We start from the raw sequence: 18,949 nt of genomic DNA on the forward strand, positions 1-18,949 counted from the left end.
TACTTTAAAGCTCAGTGCTACAGTACCAAGGGACCTTACATGATGCTATATCACAAAAATCAAAAAATGTTAAATGGAAAACAAATGTAAAAAGTGAAATTCAGTAAAAACTAAAAATGCAGAACACTAACTGTGATCAATGTTAATATAATGTGTTAATATGATGCTAACTCTCCTTTTAGTATTTACAATGATTAAGTTGATGTGTTTTCGTAACACCTCCATCACAAGAACCTGCGACCACATCATACATTAAATTGTTTAAGGAAGGTGGGTGCTAAAGCAGAAGAGAAAATCTGTGCTATGGACTAGACTCAAGGTTTTTGGAGGGTAGCACAGGTGAAGATGGGAAGGAAAAGAGAAGTATCTCAGATAGGAAGATTCCAGCAGATGGCTGTGTTACCAACAATGAAGTGAAGGAGGATACATAAAATAGTCCATAGTGAGGGAAAGATTGTTAGGAAGTGAGGGGAAGAATCTGGAGGGCAGGAAGAGATTGCAGCTATGGGATAGATAAAGGAATACAAGGAGAAAGAGTGTTTAAAATTCAAAGCGTTAGGGAATGGCAGCCGAAGTGCATCAGGAAGAATGGAATTAATGGGTCAGTAGTACATGCAACAGAACAACATTCATGCACCTTGGACTTTTATTTTTTCCCTTCAGTTCCTACTAACGATCTTGCTGCAATCATCAGAAACAAAAGATGACAACTTTGACTTTTCTGGTCTGTGAGACAGATATTTATAGCACATCCGCTGGTAGTGATCAAGAAATTTTGTTTAAATAATTAAATGAGAAACCTGATAATAAAGGAGACATCCAAAAAAAAGCTTGAAGAACTAAAAGAGATTGACAATGCAATACCTTTACAGTCTAGCACACCAGAATTGTACACCACATGTTAAAAATGAAGTTGTTGGAATTAATATTAATCAGTGTATAAAAAAGATCTAATCTTAAATAATGCTGCTTGGAAATTCAAGGTAATACTTCATCATCACTCTTCCAAGCTGTTGTTTATTATTGATCAACGGTGATTTTGTCCTTCAAGGACAAGACAACTTGATGAAATTGTGACAAAACTACAAAAAGTTTTTCATCAAATATTCTACTGAGATGGCAGGTGTAAAGCAGCACAATAAGTAAGCTGTCCACTACTTTAGAAGGGAATGTTTGTTGGTGTGACATTGCAACAATTGTTATTTAATGATAGACTTATGACAAATCTATTTTTGAATAATAAAGCTCAATCTATTTTCTTCTCCTCAATTTAGCCGTTCCTCCTGAAGTCATCTTCTGAAAACTTTCCCTATGCCCTTAGATGTTGAGTGCAGGCAAAGTGTTTGAATATTAAAACTGTTACAGCTAACCTAAAACTGTCTTCATTTCCCATCTGCACACTGAGACTTACTTGAAAGCAGAAAAATCTATCAATTTTATTCCCTTTTCAGTCTAGGAACACAGAAAGTGTTTCATAGAACCAAACGCAGACAAGGTGACCATTTCACAGAACACCTGCGCTCTCTCCATAACTGATCTACATCTCCCCGTTGCCAGTCACTTCAACTGCCCTCCACCCCCCACCACTATCACAGATATGTCAGTCCTCGGCCTCCTCCACTGCCAGGAGAATTCCAAGCACAAACCGGAGGAACAGCACCTCATTTTCAGTCTTGGAACCTTGCAGCCTAACAGCATGAACATTGAACTCTCCCACTTTAAGTAATCCCCCCCCCCCCCACCATGCTTCTTCTCTTTCCTAGCCTCTTTTTTTCTACTTTTTTGTTCTTTCTCTCCTTACCCTTGACCCATCCCCCCGATGGATTTGCTCTCCCCTCCTCCCCCACACCTGCCTATCACTATCTCTTATCTGCATTTACCTGTCACCACCTTGTACCCATTCCGCCTCCCCTCTTTTGTCCACCTATCACTGCTCTGTTGTTCCCTCCAATATATTGGGCTTCCCCTTTTCCTATCATCAGTCCTGAAGAAGGGTCCTGACCTGAAATGTTGACCGCTTGCTTTTCTCCACAGATGCTGCTTGGCCTGCTGAGTTCCTCTAGCATCATCATGTTTTTCATTCAGAAAGTGTTTGGCTCCTGGTATTCCAGATATTTTCCAACAATAATTACATCATATAATTACATCATGTATTTACAGTGTGAGCTGTTGGGAAGCCATATTTTATGACATTTTAAATTGCCATATGTATCTTGTTCTTTTTTCCAATAGAAATAAAGTTGATTTGCGTATTACAAGACAAGAAAATTTGTCCATCCTCGTGTGCACCAAAGTCAGGAAAATGTGCAGTGGATGCAGATGTAAAAATTCGTACAGGGGGTCCCCGGGTTATGAAAATCCAACCTTATGTAAATTCTCTCAAAATCTGCTCTCAAGTATAGTACCCAAATCTCTTCATCAGGAAATAATGCAAAGATCAATCATAGAAAAGGCCAGTGCCTTCTCCAAACTCTCCTTCTGTTAAGATTAAATGTTTACAACCCCGAGCCACCTCTCATTAGTTCACACTTTCTTTTATTATACTGGTGATAGTTTTCTCACTGATTAGTAGATCAGCTCCCCCAATCAATCCATCCAGACTGCATTCAGACAAACATTTCTCACAGTTCACTTGCTGGTAACAACTCCTATCGCCTACGCTGACCTTCCTCAGTCTACTCCTTGCAAATCAGTCCCCAAGGGCTGTCGAGGCTAAAGATTTCACATTACTATTTTGGGGGAAATTGTTAGTTTCCAACTAATAGAAAATTCAGTTTACAGGCAGTTCTCGGGAACATAATCCTTATGTTACCCGGGGACCTCCCAAATTTGTATTTCTTTTACAAAAGTAATTACAAGACAATGGATCATGCTCTAACCTTAAGCAACACTATGTAAAATAACCTCCACTTATATAGTACCTTTAACACAACAACCCCCTATTTGATATCACCAGATATTATCAAGTAAAACAATTGATGCCAAGCTACATAATATATACTAAGGCATATAACCAGAGAGATCAAAAAGATAGGTTTTAAAGAGCATCTTAAAAAGAAGAAAGTGAGGCAGAAGAAAGAGATTTTTGGAGAGAACCCCAGAGCTTGGCAGCCAAAAGCATGGGCACCACAATGGAGTTATTGAGTTCTGAGTCTAGATGCCTCAGAAGGTTATAGAGATGGAAAAATAAGGACACAAAAGGATATGAAAGCCAGGATGAGGACTTAAATTTAAGGCCCAAGACATGACTACAGAGAAATGTTCTAGGTCTAACCATTTTCAGTTGCTTCATCAATGGTCCTTCCATCTCGTGAAAAATGGGATGTTGTCTGATGAATGTGCAGTATGCAGTTCTATTCACTCATCATATCATGAAGGAGTCTGTGCCCATCTGTAGCTAGATCTGGACAACATTCACGCTTAGGCTGGTGAGTGACAAATAATGTTCAAGCCATACAAGTGGAAAGCACTGACCAACCCAATCAATTACTTACTACACAACATAATATTATGGCCAAATTCACCATCATAGAAGATATGGAAGGTTATGACCAAGAGCTGTTAAATGGAATTAGTATGGATAGGAACTTGATGGTTGGCATGGACATAGTGGGCCAAAGGGCCTGTTTCTGTGCTTATGCCTCTATGATTCTATAGACACAAAGGAAGATCAACAACTGAACAAAAATGAATGAAGGACAAGTCAGAGGTCAGATATTCTTCAGTGATCAACATCTACAAAGCACACTAGGGATATAAGGATATATTTTCCACCTCTCTGTACAAGTAGAGTTTCAACAATGTTCAACACTGTAGAGGACAAAGCAGCCTGCTTGATCAGCACCTGAAACATTTCATCCCTTGTGGCTCTAAGCTGTACCATCCATAAAATGCACCACAGTGACCTCTACCACTCTGAGGAAGGATGCACCCCAAGTTGCTGAAGGAAATAAAATATAAAGATGTAGAGACTCTGGCCATAGTCTTCCATACGTTGTTAGATTCAGGAGGATTGTCTGGGCAAGCTACTACACAAAGATCCTCAATCTGCAATTAAATGCAGCAATGGGGATCTTCATGGAGGTACTCAAAATAACTCATGTCAAATGGCTGCCAGTTTTGAGTCAAGTTAACTGACCTCGTGAGGTTCAAACCTGACTTGCCTTAGAGAAAAATCACAAACTAATTCCGACCTGACATTCATTAGAATTTAATAATCCCCTTAAAACCAGGATGAAATCACACAATCCCCTTCCTAAACACTCCTGAGGAATAATGGACAGCTCTCAGTGCCAATATCATCTGAAAGACACATGTCCCTGTACCTCATCCAACCCACCCTTATCTACACAATCATCTTGACAGCATGTGTTGGCAGACATTTCTGCAAACCAAAGTTTCAAGGAAAAACTAGATTCTATCCTTAGAGCTAGAAATTGAGAATTATCACAAGCAAATTCAGATAACCTTAGCTGCCTTCAAACAAGCTGTAGAACTCAATTAGTTGTCACATAATGTGGGAATGCTGTGAATAACAGATTCATGTGCTGATGGAATCTGTGATTACGTAAGGTCAATGCATGCAGGGACCTTCATCCAACTGGAAATAGCGGAACCCATGATTACACAGCACACATTTAATAAGTAATCTCCAAACAACAGGAATTCTTTAAACTAACTTCCTTTGTCCATTGTTGTTACTTCCTTATTCCCCTACAACAGTGACACCTTACTAGGATACATAATTCCAATCTCCAAAATCTCTTCTCCAAGGCAAGACGATGGTGATAGTTAACAGGAAAATCAACTGCATGAAGCATTAACTACAGCAATCAGACTATCAGCTCACACGGTGCCCAGCTATGTAGACTCCCAGCCAGACACACTGCGCTTCGCTAAACTCAGGATACTTAAGAGCCACTTACAGCCACTGAACTTATTGCCATATAGAAATCTCGAGGTTGGGGATGCTGTGAAGCCAAACAAAGAGGGAAGAGACATCTGTCCAAGTGGATGCCTTTTTTAAAGTACCACTATATTACTGGAGCAAGGCTAAGTTCTGTAGCTCAGTTGAATTAACCATCTGAAAAGGGAATTAAACATAACATTTTCCAGGAGAGCATGGATTTTTAATGTTATGATCGATTCAGTTGGCAAAGAAGAGGCAGACTTCGACTACAAATTTAGTCATGCTTTTTACAAAACAAAATGTATACATAATTCATTACCAGTTACTACACACACAAAGAACCAGTTATCTAAACCCAGTCAGTAACATTTTGTCACTGCACCAATTTATGGCTCTTGGTTTTCTCATCCCCAAATATACTACATTAACTCTCAAGCAACTTGTTAGCTGCTCACATTTCTGAGGGGCAGCAAATTCATTGTGAAATTTTGACAATACATTATTATTGTTACTTGCTGCAAAGTACATACAATTTACTTTTTCTTAACTATCCCTTTGTAGATTCTCCATACATAAAGCAAATTGAGAATTTTTCTAATGATACTGAATTACAATAAGGATTGTAACAGCAAAATAAAAAGACATTGAAGTGTCTGGTTTAATAGGAAGACCCAATAATTTTTCAAAAGATAATGACCAATAGCAAAAGATAAAAGAACAAGAGGGTTAAAATTACTTTGCACAAGCCAATGGTTAAAGCCACAGCTAAAGTTATGAAGAGAAGTCTTAGCAATCCATATCATAGATAGGACTTTAAGGCCAATGAAAATCTATTGTTTAAACAAATGAAAGAAAAATCATGGGAAAGAAATACAAGAAGTGATACCAGGTCAAGAAAAAGACAGAACCAAATGGACAAAACAATGAAAAATGTAATGATATAAAACCTGACCTAGTGAGAGCAATTAAGTATTAAGTAGCCAGAGAATTTTCTGTAGTAAGTGTAGCACAGTCTATCATAAAAACCAGCCTCGCCTCCAGTGACTCTGTCTACACTTCCCATTGCCTTGGGAAAGCAGCCAACATAATCAAAGACCCCTCCCACCCTGGTCATTCTCTCTCCTCCCCTGGTCATTCTCTCTCCTCCCCCATTCTATGGGCAGAAGATACAAACCAGGCTCAAAGACAGCTTCTTATGATTCTTGAACGGACCTCTTGTACAATAAAGATGAACTTTATCTTTATATAAAGAACCTCTCAATCTACCTTCTCATGGCCCTTGCACTTATTTGTCTACCTGCACTGCACTTTCTCTGTAACTGAATTCTGAATTTTGTTATTATTTTGCCTTTTGTACGAACTCAATATACTTATGTTCCAGATTTTGTTTTGTTTGGAATGATCCATATGGATGGCATGCAAAACAAAGCTTTTCACTGTATCTCAGTACATGTGACAATAATGAACCAATTACACCAGTTGAATCTAGCAAATTAAATAGATAAGAAAGTAATAAAAGTTATGGCTAACATCTAGGAAACAGCAACTAAGGCAGCTTTAATTTCAAAATGAGAAGAAGAACAAACGTTAAATACCAGGAAAGCAAATTCCATGGAGATAAAATGGGAAGACTGCAAAGAAAGGTAACACAATTAACCCATTTTTAGAAATTCTAGTACAACCTGTGATCAAAGTATACATTAAAATAAATCTTCCAGGAGGATAACAGTAGTGTAGCTAAAATTGGTGCTTGATTAGCATACTGGCTGAAGAAATTAAAAGGGAAATTTGCAAGAGGCTCCTCTTTCATTTATGATCTTTCTCAGCTCCCTCCCTCAACATAACTCCCCCTTCTTAATACCTTTTCCCTTCACAAGGGTACCATGAAGGAAGTTCAATTTATGGATAATGCCAAAGTATCTTTTTCACATTTATTATTACAGCAACTCACCATTCTATATTTTTGTGAAATACCACAACTCTCTAGAGCTTGGTGTATGCAGTTACTTAACTGCACCTCTGACATTCCCTTCTATGTCAAAACTGTGAAGATTAGAGCAAGTACTTTACAAGACCTGTACAGGGTGTCATTGAACATTTTTGCTAAGTAACTGCCATTAATGATTCCTTCCGTCACTTTTCAACAGGCTGAGGATGGACTCACAGGGCAGTAATTAGCACACTGTATCTATCCTCTTTTATGGAGGTAAGGCAAATCTGGACAAATACTTACATCACTGTTGGAATGTCAGTTTGGTGTGTATGTCAATCCAACACTAGAATTAATTCTAATGCTCAGGGAATACAGGTTCTTCTGTCCACAATGTTGCTGAGCCACATACTTAACTCCATTAATTTATTCTTTACACTTCTGATGCTGACTAATACGTGGTGTAATCCTGAAGTTATTTATCCAAATGCTCCCTCTTTCTATCTGGTTCAATAACATCTGGCCTTTTTAAAGGCTTTTATATTCATTACATTTATCCTGACAACTTAGAAGATAACCTACTACTCAAGTGCCTTGACCATGACTAAAGTGTGACTTCATTATAGCATGAATATAAAATCCTTTATCATTGCTGTGTTTCTGCACTGTCCTCCTCTTGGTCTCTTACACCACTTGCTTCACAGTTACTTTAACACTCACATTGAGTACTCAGGATCTCAATATTCTTCCAATTCAACAATCCTGAGAACCTTCTCTCCTCCTTACACCCACCAATCTCATTCACCAACCCTCTCCCCAACCCCTGCAAATCCTCACCAAGTAAAAAGTTATCAACTTTCTTCCCACATTAACTCACTCTGTCTCTCAAGTTGAAAGATGATGAGATAGAATTGAGGCAACTCACACACTTCCCATACTCATGAAGTATTGAAAACCTCCCAAAACATATGGCATTAAAAATGAAACCTTTCAGTTATTTCTTTAAAATGCAGTAAAAATTTAAAAAATGTGAATTTACCTTTCAAATATAAGAATAACTCTTTCAAACTGGAAACAGCTTGGGATTATTGAAGAATGTAAAGAAATGCTGTGAAATTTCAAGTTTCTCTTTTGTTCTTTTCTTTTAAGGTATAAATCTGTATTTTACCTAGATTAAACCCTCGCCCTTACATGTGCAACCCTTTCAAGTTTTCGACAACTGCATTCATTGCATATTGTCCTCTCATCCACACTCATAATTAGCAAATAATGATAAGTGAGCAACTCATAGCAAGCCCAAGTACAATGGAGCTCGCCCGTGGGATAAAAAATATCAGTATTGCAATCTGAACACAAGAACACCTCAGAGTTCATTATCACTATCAATTTTTGAATAATTGCATTTTTAGATTTGTCTGACTCTGATTTTGCCACAGTGACTCTTACAGTAAACAGTACAGAAGAGATTCAATATCAGAGGGTTTTTAATTATACTGAATATTCAGCACTTCTTCTTGTTTGTACTCAGACCAAGGCAGTGAAAACTGAAGGAGAAAGAAATTCAGTGTTTTTCAATTTATGTCTTTGTGCAACACAAATCTGCAGAAATACATTTCAGACTCAACGTAAATATAAATCTTGGAAAATGCCACTAATAATAATGTTATTTTTCTAATTAAGCAAGTGTAAAAGTGTTGAAAACAGAATCAAGGATTGATGGAGATACAGTACTACAGTGTTATACATGCCAACAGACTCAGTAAACATAATCTTTAATGAGTATTATAACTATTATCTGATCATAAACAAGAAGTGACAGAAGTGAACTAACTGAACTTGGTATTATATTTAATTCTACTCGATGTCATGAATGCATACTGCTATACAAGCATCCAGCAACCCAACAACAAAAAAGAATGACGAATCACAAGGTTTATGTGGTTTCATGGATATAAGTGTCAAGGATGAAAGGCTCACAGTTTCAAGAAATATTTTTGGCAAAAGAAAGTTTGAACAGGTGCAAATCTAGCAAAGAACAGAGGCTGTTAAATTTTGTGCTACAGAAAAATCGGGTCTAAAACGTTAAAGGTTGGCGAAGCTTGCAGACAAATGCAAGCTTATGGGGCAGCATATCATCTCAGCCTATATTATAGAACTGGGTGTTTAGAGAAGAGGAAGGTTATTTTCATGGAAACTCAATCAACCCAATTATTTGGGATTGTCCAATGGTTTAGAATCAGAATTAGGAAATATAAGATATCACTGATTTATAACTCTGTAGAAGGAAGCCAATAAATGCAATGCCATAGGATTTTGAAAATTACTAGTGTACGAGAAATAGAAGGTCTAAACACAGCAAAAGAACTTAAAATAAATTCATACAATTGAACGGGTTTTACCCCAGTGTGTTGAAGAAAAAATGCAGAAGTTTGCAAGGCATCATGAGGAAACACAGTGGTGCAGCTAGTAGAGTTCAATTCTGACCTCAGATGCTTTCTGTGTGGAGCTTGTACATTCTCCCTATGATTGCACAGTTCCCTCCAGGTGCTCTGCTTTCCTCCCACATCCCAAAGATGTGCAAATTAGTAGGTTAACTGGCTACTGTAAATTGCCCTTTGTGTGTAGGAGGAGTTCACAAGAGGGTGTGGAGAATAAAACTGGGATTAATGTAGGATTGGATTCGTGTAAATGGGCGGTTAATTGCTGACAAAAGTCAATGGGTTAGAAGGCCCTTTTCTGTGCTGTATCACTGTATGACACAGGGGTGGTACCAGGGCTTTGAAAACAAGCCAACATGCCTCAAAACGGACAATGACAATTAAAGACCAATTAATTCAAAACTGCAAACATGCTTTGCAGAAGAAGGGGGAGGGAGAATGGGGAGATGGCAAGCACAAAGAGAATGTCTGTGATAGAGTATAGACCAAGAAGATCTAAAAGGCAAAAGTGCTGGGTGCCCTCTAAGCGAGGGTGGTGAATGCTTGTTAATGATTGTTAACCTGCCTGAAGGACTGTAACTAGAGGGGCATGAATGAAGTGGAGGAGAAAAAACAAAACAAACAATGCTGGGATTGTGAGATACAGAACAGTTGCTGGAAATCCAAAGTAAAAAGAAAATGCTGAAAATACTCAACAAGTCAAGTAAAACCTGACTTGCTGAGTATTTCCAGCATTTTCTATTATTTCAGGTTTCCAGCAACTGTTACGTTCTGCATCACCTGGAAGAATTGTTTGGGTCTCTGGGTAGTGGGAAAACAAGAGGTCATAGAGTAGGTGCTGCATCTTCTACAATTGCATGGGAAAATGGCATGAGAAGAGAAAAACGGAGTTAATGATACATGTGGATGACCTTGCATCAGAACTGGCCTCTTCTGACTGACACAGGAAAAGATAGCTATCTGAAATTACTGAATTCAATATCGAGTCATGAGGGATGTAACGGAGGATGAGATGCTGTTCTTGAGCTTACTTTGGACTTTACTCAAACAGTGTAACAGGCCAAACGCAGGGGTCAGTGTTAGAATGGATTAACAAATTAAAGTGACAGGCAACTGAAAACTCAGAGTCACCTTTGTAAGCTAATGGAGATGTTCTGCAAACATTTGGTTTCTCCCCGTAGAGAAGTCCATATCATAGGCACCTAATGCAACAGAGGTATCCTCAATTTACAAAAGAGTTGTCTTCCTAAAAACATTTTGTTAAGCAAAATTCTGAACATTGAAAAGGTTGAGGGAAATGTATTTTGAGTACTTAGGTATAATGTATTGCTATGGGTGGAGAGTGATGCACATGGGATATTTGATTTCGTAAATAAAAGACAAATACCCAAAAGAGTCAAAGACATTATTGCAAAAATTCATAAATACCTGTAAACTAAACTGGAAGAAGTGCAACTGAATTGCTGCTTCACCTGGAAGTGCTACAGAGTCTGACACCTATGTATCAAATACTGAGCTAAGAGGAAAATTAAAGAAAATTAAAGACTCACCACTTATGAAATTAATAAGAGGATACATTTAGAATAATCAGTAGAAAGGATTGTTGAAATAATGCTCAATAATTAAACCGTAAGTAACTGCAGGAAGAGGAATATGAGTCCAAACAGCCAAAAGGCATGTTCCAGACAAAGGTCAGGAACTACATATCCATAGAATGCCAAGAGTAGTATCACCAAAATACATGGAATAGTTCAAGAGATATGTACTGATGGGATTCATAGGTTTTATTAGAAAGATGAGTGAAATGCATTGAACGGCTTCCTTCATCTGTGCTCATCTCTGAAACAGGCCAATGGTTAAAAATCATACATGAAGTTCCTGGTTTAATGAAATTATGCTAATGTGCATTAAACTATTAAATCAAAGATGAACAAAAATACTGTCTTGTAAGATATAGATACTAAGATATTTATCAGTCACATGTACATTGAAGCACATAGTGAAATGTGTCTTTTTGCGTTACTGAGAATGTGCTGGGGGCAGCCCACAAGTGTCGCCACTCTTCCGGCGCCAACATAGCATGCCCACAGCTCCATACCTGTACGTCTTTGGAATGTGGGAGGAAACCCACGCAGTTACGGGGAGAACATACAAACTCCTTATAGACAGCAGCAGGAACTGAACCCAAGTCCTATTAATACTTAAAAACCAGCTCAATTTCAGCAAGTCTACTGATAAAATAAGGATTAATGAAACAAAATGTTTTCTCATTGTTGAGCACATATTTAATATTTGCATAAGGGCGCAATCCTAAACTTGATGGATTAGCAAGACTTTTATCTGGATATTAAAGACTCTGAGTATTTTCTTGTAATAAGAAAACACATTGTATGTTCATTTATAATCAGACAAATTAGTATTATTTCAATTAATCCTGTGGGATTTTCAGATTTATTTTGTGGTTTAACACACAAGATATAGAGGCAACCTCCACATTATGAAGGAGGTGCATTCCTAGAAAACAGTCTGTATCACAATATTCCTTAAAATGAAGCCACATCATCTGCACGTGTCAAGAAATGAGAATTGAAAATAAACTTGTGTTGACTTATTTACTTTTTTTCACACAAGTTCCATGAGAATGTTACTCCATATCTCAAATTTTTAGGTAGTGGTTTGAGCATTCTGCAAGGATGAATTTACGTAACTCAAACGGCCATAACGCAGGGGTCGCCTGTATTGAATAACTATCTATTTTGTGTTGCATAGAGAGTTGTTGAAGAAGGAGCATGCAAATATGTGCAAGAGGAAGAACAAGTGAGGATACAAGCAAAAGGAAAAGAAAAGGCAAATAGAAGATGGACAGGGGCCACAGAACTAGAAGAACAAATGGGGGTCAGAAAACGAACGATGAACACCACAGTTAATCCTTTTGTACAGAATGCATTTACTTTTGAAGTTAAAAAAAACTTTAAACTTTCCAAATCATACCTTGCTTTGTGAGTGCATTCCTAAGTGCTGGCGTGATCATTTCTCTTGGTTCTCCCATTTCTTTTTTCCGTGTGGCATGCTTTGACAATTTGAGTTTTCCAGTTTCTTTGTTCACTTCTTCCTTCTATAAGAACGCAGGGAATAGAATTAAGAAATGTAACAGGTTACAGCATGATGGTTCTACCAACATTGTCCAAATTCAATGCCCATTTTGGAAACTGAAGAAAGGAATACATCTATTTTCTTAAGTATATATAACATAGAAATTACATTGTCAAGTATATAAAATAAAATCATTAGCCTCATAGATTTCCATCAGTATCAGTGTCTTACCACAAGCAACTGTTTTGTCTCCCCATTTACTGTTCTGGTGGGTTAATTCTAGCGAGCTAAATTCCCCTTTAAAAATGATATTCGAAGTAGCTCTTGTCCCTGACAGAATAATTTCAGCACTGAAATGTAGTCCAAATTGTATCTAGATATTGTCCACGATAATGCCAAGGGTCTGGCAGAAAGGGTAACAACAATAAACCACTGCCCATAACCATGGAATAAATATACAGATTTGAAATATTAGCTGTTACTGAAGAATAACCAGTGAGTTACAAAAATAAAACACTCAAAGTTTTAAGAGCAACATTCATTTAATAAAGCTAACAAAATCCTATTTATGCTTCACAGAAAATCAGGCACACTGCACGAGCTCGTAGTCCAGGTTTTTGAGATAGGCGAAGGATAACCCTTCAGTGAAAATAATAATTAAGGTGCCTATAAATATTGTTTTTAATTGGTAATTGGTTTATTATTGTCACATGTACCAAGATACAGTGAAAAGCTTTTGTTTGCATGCCACCCAGACAGATCATTTCAAACACAAGTATACTGAGGTAGTACAAAAGGAAAACAATAACAGAATGCTGAATATAGAGCTACAGTTACAGAGAAAGTGCAGTGCAGGTAAAGAAATAAGGTGCATTGGCCATGATGAGGTAGATTGAGAGATAATGAGTTCATCTTTATTGTATAAGTGGACTGTTCAAGAGTCTTATAACAGCGGAACAGAAGCTGTTATTGTGCAATTTTACTTATGTTGCAATTCTTAGAGATGCAAAGTTCAGTTGCTGAGGAGGGGGAAATGCATTGAAATATTTTTGGAGGATGCATTTTGAGCAACTGAATTGACTTTCGGCCTTTTATCAGGACATTTTCCTAGACGCTTGGCTATAAGTTGCTGTTTTAGTGATTGCTCCATAGCTTCTCACTGGCAAATCCTAGATTTATCTATCTTTCTTTTGGAAGGTGTTCCCAATCTTGACTGACTTTCTGATTGAATCAGTCTGTAGCTAAAAAAGTAAGATCACAATACTGTGAAGGAATTAGACATGATGCTTGGAGGAAATAACCACTCTATACTAAACATTTCATTCATTGGTATTAAGCTTCCTCTGACTGTACTCAATAAAGTCTGTGAATTGCCAGGGATAAGTAGAGGTGCAGCTGAGCTGAAATGGGAAAGATGGTCAGAGAATGTTAATTTTATTGTAATGTTAATGGATAAATAAGGATCAACAACACTTTTTAAAAATTGGATTTTCCTCAGAAGTTGGAGAACAGTGTGCATTGGACATCTTTCTTTTGCTGCAACTTTCTTTCTTCCCATCATGTCTTTTATTTTTGCCTCCTCATATCTTACCTCTGAGGTTTTCTCCTATTTCTTCTACAGTTATTCAGTCCCCTCATCTTTAATTCAGTCTCTTGTTTTTCTTGTGTTAATGACAGGTGCATTTTCAGATGATAATTTGGTGGTGAACTAGTCAGGGCTATTGATGGCTTTGGTTTGAGAGTCAGGACGGATAGAAGTTTAAAAAGTTAAAAAAAACAAAGTTGTTAAAAAGTTAAAAAGTTGTTTTTTTTCCATTTGGGAGCCTGTTTTTCTTCAGTTGCAGCAGCCAGAGCAGCAAAGGGGAGGTGCTAGCAGTTTTATTTTTTAAAGTTGTGTGATTGGCTAAATGTGTGGCAGCTCAGCCAATAAAAGGAAGGTTAAAGCAGAGTGACCATTGTAGGAATGTGATTTCTGAGGCTTTGGTGAGGAGGTACTGGTAAGGTTTTTTTTCCATAGTAGTTAAATAAAAACATATCAAATTATAACTAATTATATAAAGTAGGGATGCAGGATCAGGTGGTGTGTTGTAACTGCATACTGTGGGAGCTGGTGGACCCCACTGTGGTTCCTGGTGACCACACGTGCAGCAAGTGTTGGTTGCTTGAGGAACTCAGGCTCAAAGTTGATGACCTGGAATCAGCTTTGAATACTGTGATGCATCAGGGAAGGGGAGAGTTACCTGAATGCTGTGTTTCAGGAGGCAGTCACACACATTAGATTAACTACTTCAAATTTGGTCTGTCCTTGGGGACAAGAGGGTGTGACTGAGTGAGGCAGGTAGGGGGATCCAAGGGGTAGTGCTGGAAGAGCCTCAGCCCTTGAGCTTGTCCAACAGGTCTGAGATTCTTGCTCCCTGTGCATATGAGGGTGGGGGCTGTAGGAAGGATGAGCAACTGCACTGTGGCATTGTGGTTCAGGGAGCCATTCAATAGGGTGCAGAGAAGAGAATGTAGTTGTAATTTGGGATAGTATAGTCAGGGAAATAGACACAATTCTCTGTTGTAAGGATTGAGAGACCTGAAGGCTGTGTTGACTGCCTGGGTTTGGGTCATCTCATCTGACCCGCAGAGGAATTTGGCATCAGAGGGGAAAGATCCAGTTGTCAAGGTCTATGGGGCTACCAATGATCTAGGTAGAACAAGGAGGTTCTGTTGAGAGAATTTGAGCAGCTAGGGACTAAATTAAAAAGATCACAGCTTGGAGTTAAACATCCAAGGATACACATCCTATTGAAAAGACAGGTAGGTGGGCAGATAGGGTAGGGTGGGGTGGCTCTGTTTAAAAACAAAAATAAAATCAAATCCTTAGCAAGAAGGGACATGAGATCAGAAGATGTAGAATCCTTGTGGTAGAGTTAAGGGACTGCAAGGGTAAAAAGACCCTGATGGGAATTGTATACAAGCCTCTGACTAGTAGCTAGGATGTGGGGTACAAATTATAACTGGAGACAAAAAGCATGTAAAAAGGGCAGTGTTAAAGTGGTCATGGGGGATTTCAAGGTAAATTGGGGCAAATCTGGTTGGTACTGGATCCCAAGAGAAGGACTTTGTAAAATGCCTACAAGATGGCTTTTTAGAGCACTGGGAAAAAGGCAATTCTGGATTTGATTAGGGAGCTTAAGATAAATGAACCCTGAGGAGGCAGTGATCATAATAAGATAGAATTCATCCTGCAGTTTGAGAGGGAGAAGCTAAAATCAGGTATATTGTTATTACAGTTGAGTAAAGGTAACTACAGAAGCATGAGAGAGGAGCTGGCCAAAGTTGACTGGAAGGGGACCCTAGCAAGAATGGTGGTAGATCAACAATGGCGGTAGATCAACAATGGCAAGTGTTTCTGGGAGTAATATGGAAGACAGGCTCAGTTCATCCCAAAGAACAAGCATTCTAAAGGGAGGGTGAGGCAACCATGGCTAACAGCAAAAGAGGGCATACAATATTGTAAAATCTGGTGGGAAGCTAGAAGATTGGGAAGCTTTTAAAAGCCAACAGAAGGAACTAAAAAAGCAATAAAGGGAGAAAAGATGAAATATGAAGGTAGGCTAGCCAATAATATAAGAGGATACCAAAAGTTTTTTCAGATATAGGGAGTAAGAGGCAAGAGTAGACATCGGACTGCTGGAAAATGACACTGGAAAGATGGTAATGGGGAACAAAGAAATAGTGGATGAACTGAATAAGTATTTTGTCAGTCTTCACTGTGGAAGATACCAGCAACATGCCAGAAATTTGAGTCAGGGAACAGAAGTGTGTAGTCACTATTACTAAGGAGAATGTGCTTGGGAAACAGGTCTGAAAGCAGATAAGTCACCCAGACTGGATGGAATACACACCAGGGTTCTGAAAGAGGTAGCTGAAGAGATTGTGGAGGCATTAGTAGCAATCTTTCAGGAATCAGTAGAGTCTGAAATGGTTCTGCAGGATTGGAAAATCACAAATGTTATTCCACTCAAGGGAGGGAGGCAAAAGACAGGAAATTATAGGCCAGTTAGCCTGACTTCAGTGGTTAGTAAGATATTAGAGACCATTATTAAGGATGAGGTTTTTGGGTACTTAGAAGCACATGATAAAATAGGCTGACCTCAAAGGTTTCCTTAAGAGGAGATCTTGCCTGATAAATCTGTTGGAATTCTTTGAGGAAGTAAAAGGCAGGATAGACAAGGCAGTGGATGTTTACTTGGATTTTCAGAAGGCCTTTAACAAGATGCTGCACATAAGGCTGGTAAACAAGATAGGAGCCCATGGTACTACAGGAAAAGTACATGGATATGGATAGAAGATTGGCTGACTGGCAGAAGGCAAAGAGTGGGAATAAAGGGGGCCTTTTCTTGGTTGCCAGTGACTAGTGGTGTTCTGAAGGGGTTGCTATTGGGTTTGCTACTTTGCACATTCTATGTTAATGATCTGGATGACAGAATTGATGGCTTTGTGGCCACGTTTGTGGATGATACAAAGATAGGTGGAGAGGCAGGTAGAGTTGAGGAAATAGAGTCTGCAGAAGGACTTGGACAGGTTGGGAGAATGGGCAAAGGAGTGGCAGATGGAATACAGTGTTGGGAAGTGTACGGTCATGCACTTGTAGAAGGAATGAAGGTGTAGACTATTTTCTAAATGGGCAGCGAATTCTGAAATCAGAGGTGCAAAGGGACTTGGGAGTCCTAGTGCAGAATTCCCTAAAGGTTAACTTGCAGGTTGAGTTGGTAGTAAGGAAGACAAATGTAATGTTAGCAATCATTGAGGACTAGAATATAAAAGCAAGGATGTAATACTGAGGCTTTATTAGGCACTGGTCAGACCACATTTGGCATATTGAGAGCAGTTTTGGGCCCCATATTTAAGGAAGGATGTGCTAGCATTGGAGAGGGTCCAGAGGATGTTTACAAGAATGATTTCAGGAATGAAAAGGGTTAATGTATGAGGAGTGTTTGATGGTTCTGAGCCTGTACTCACTGGAGTTGAGGAAAATGAGGGGATCTCATTGAAACCTACTGAATATTGAAAGGTCTGGATAGAGTGGATGTGGAGAGGATGTTCCCAGTAGTGGGAGAGTCTAGGGCCAGAGGGCACAGCCTCAGAATAGGACATTCCTTTAGAACAGATGAGGAGGAAGCAGGAGAATGGGGTTGAGGGAAAAATAAATCAGCCATGATCAAATGGCAAAGCAGACTTGATGGGCTGAATGTCCTAATTCTGCTCTTACATCTTGTGGTCTAAGATTTAGCTTGTGGTGTTGACAGCTTCAATTTACTGGTGTTGGATTACACAAATAAATAAAATCAATGACTGTACTCTATTCCAGATACTTATTACCTCAACTCCCTTATTCCCAAACACTAGTCTCTTCAGTTCCTTTATCTCTTTTCAGCAGATCATGCTCCACATCCTTTTCCTTTACTCTCTCTTACTTTCTGTTCATACCTTGTGCATCTCCCCTCATCTTTTATGTACTCTGCATCCTTCCTCCTCATATGTCCTTGATCTCTACCTCTCCTGCCCTATTACACTCTTATCACTTCACAAATCATCAAATGATTGGTCATCCTCTCTCTCCTCCTCTGGAGTGTTGGGTACAACATAATTAATACATTGAAAGTTAGGTTATGAATTATTTGGTAGGAGTTTGGTTAGAAATATTTTGTATGAAAATTCTAACTATAAAATGTAGTAATTATGTTTGTTATCATCAGTGAAGGAATAATGACATGAAGAATTGAAGGATGTTGACTCAGCATTTTTAGCCTAAGTGTCAACAGATGGGTTTTTTTTAAGCAGAGTTCTAAAAGCAACAGCTTGTGCCCTGATACATTTCCTTTGGAGGAATAAACATATTACACAGGCTAGGATGAAGGTGAAGAACTAGTGTGAATACCTTCAGACAGTCAAGTCAATGTAGTTGGCATCTTCAAGTGCTGAGCAGTTGTCTGAACAGGATATGCCAAGAATAAGAGTTGAGACGTTACAAAACACTGGTTAGATCACACTTGGTGTGCAGTTCTGGTTGCCACATTAAAGGAAGGATGTGATTGCATTGGAGAGGGTGCAGAGGAGATTCACCAGAATAATGCCTGGATTGGAGGACTTTACTTATGGGGAGAGATAGGATAGGCTGGGCTTCTTTTTCCTGGAGTGAAAGAGGCTGAGGGCTGACCTGAAAAGTGCACATGTTTGAGAGGCATAGATAGGGTAGATAGTCAAAATCTTATTCCAATGATAGGGGTTTGAAAAACAAAAGAACATAGCTTTAAGGTGAGAGGAAGGAGTTTTAAAAGGGATCTGAGGGCTAAGTTTTGTTTTGGTCAATAATATCTGGAATGCACTGCCAGAGTAGGTGATAGAATCAGATAAAATTATTATGTTTAAGTGGCATTTTGATAGACACTTAAATAGAGAAGATATAGAAAGATAAAGGTCCTAATGCAGGCAAATGAGATTAGTGTAGATGGGCAAGATGTTTGGCATGAAGTGTTGGGCCAAAGGGCCTGTTTCAGCATTGTACAACTCTGACTCCAAAGCCAAAGA

At 38.6% G+C, this 18,949-nt stretch overlaps 1 protein-coding gene across 3 annotated transcripts in view; it reads right to left on the minus strand.

The window, feature by feature from the left end:
• The window catches only part of tyw1 (tRNA-yW synthesizing protein 1 homolog (S. cerevisiae)), a 115,366-nt gene that overhangs the window by 79,425 nt on the left and 16,992 nt on the right, over positions 1-18,949 (minus strand). For all 3 annotated transcript variants that reach the window (XM_052035845.1, XM_052035847.1, XM_052035848.1), the window contains one exon: positions 12,269-12,392. In XM_052035845.1, coding sequence (XP_051891805.1) covers positions 12,269-12,392 — 124 coding nt within the window. The remainder of the gene's footprint in view (positions 1-12,268; positions 12,393-18,949) is intronic.

Source organism: Pristis pectinata, chromosome 21 (genome assembly GCF_009764475.1).
Source record: "Pristis pectinata isolate sPriPec2 chromosome 21, sPriPec2.1.pri, whole genome shotgun sequence".
Lineage (NCBI taxonomy): Eukaryota > Metazoa > Chordata > Chondrichthyes > Rhinopristiformes > Pristidae > Pristis > Pristis pectinata.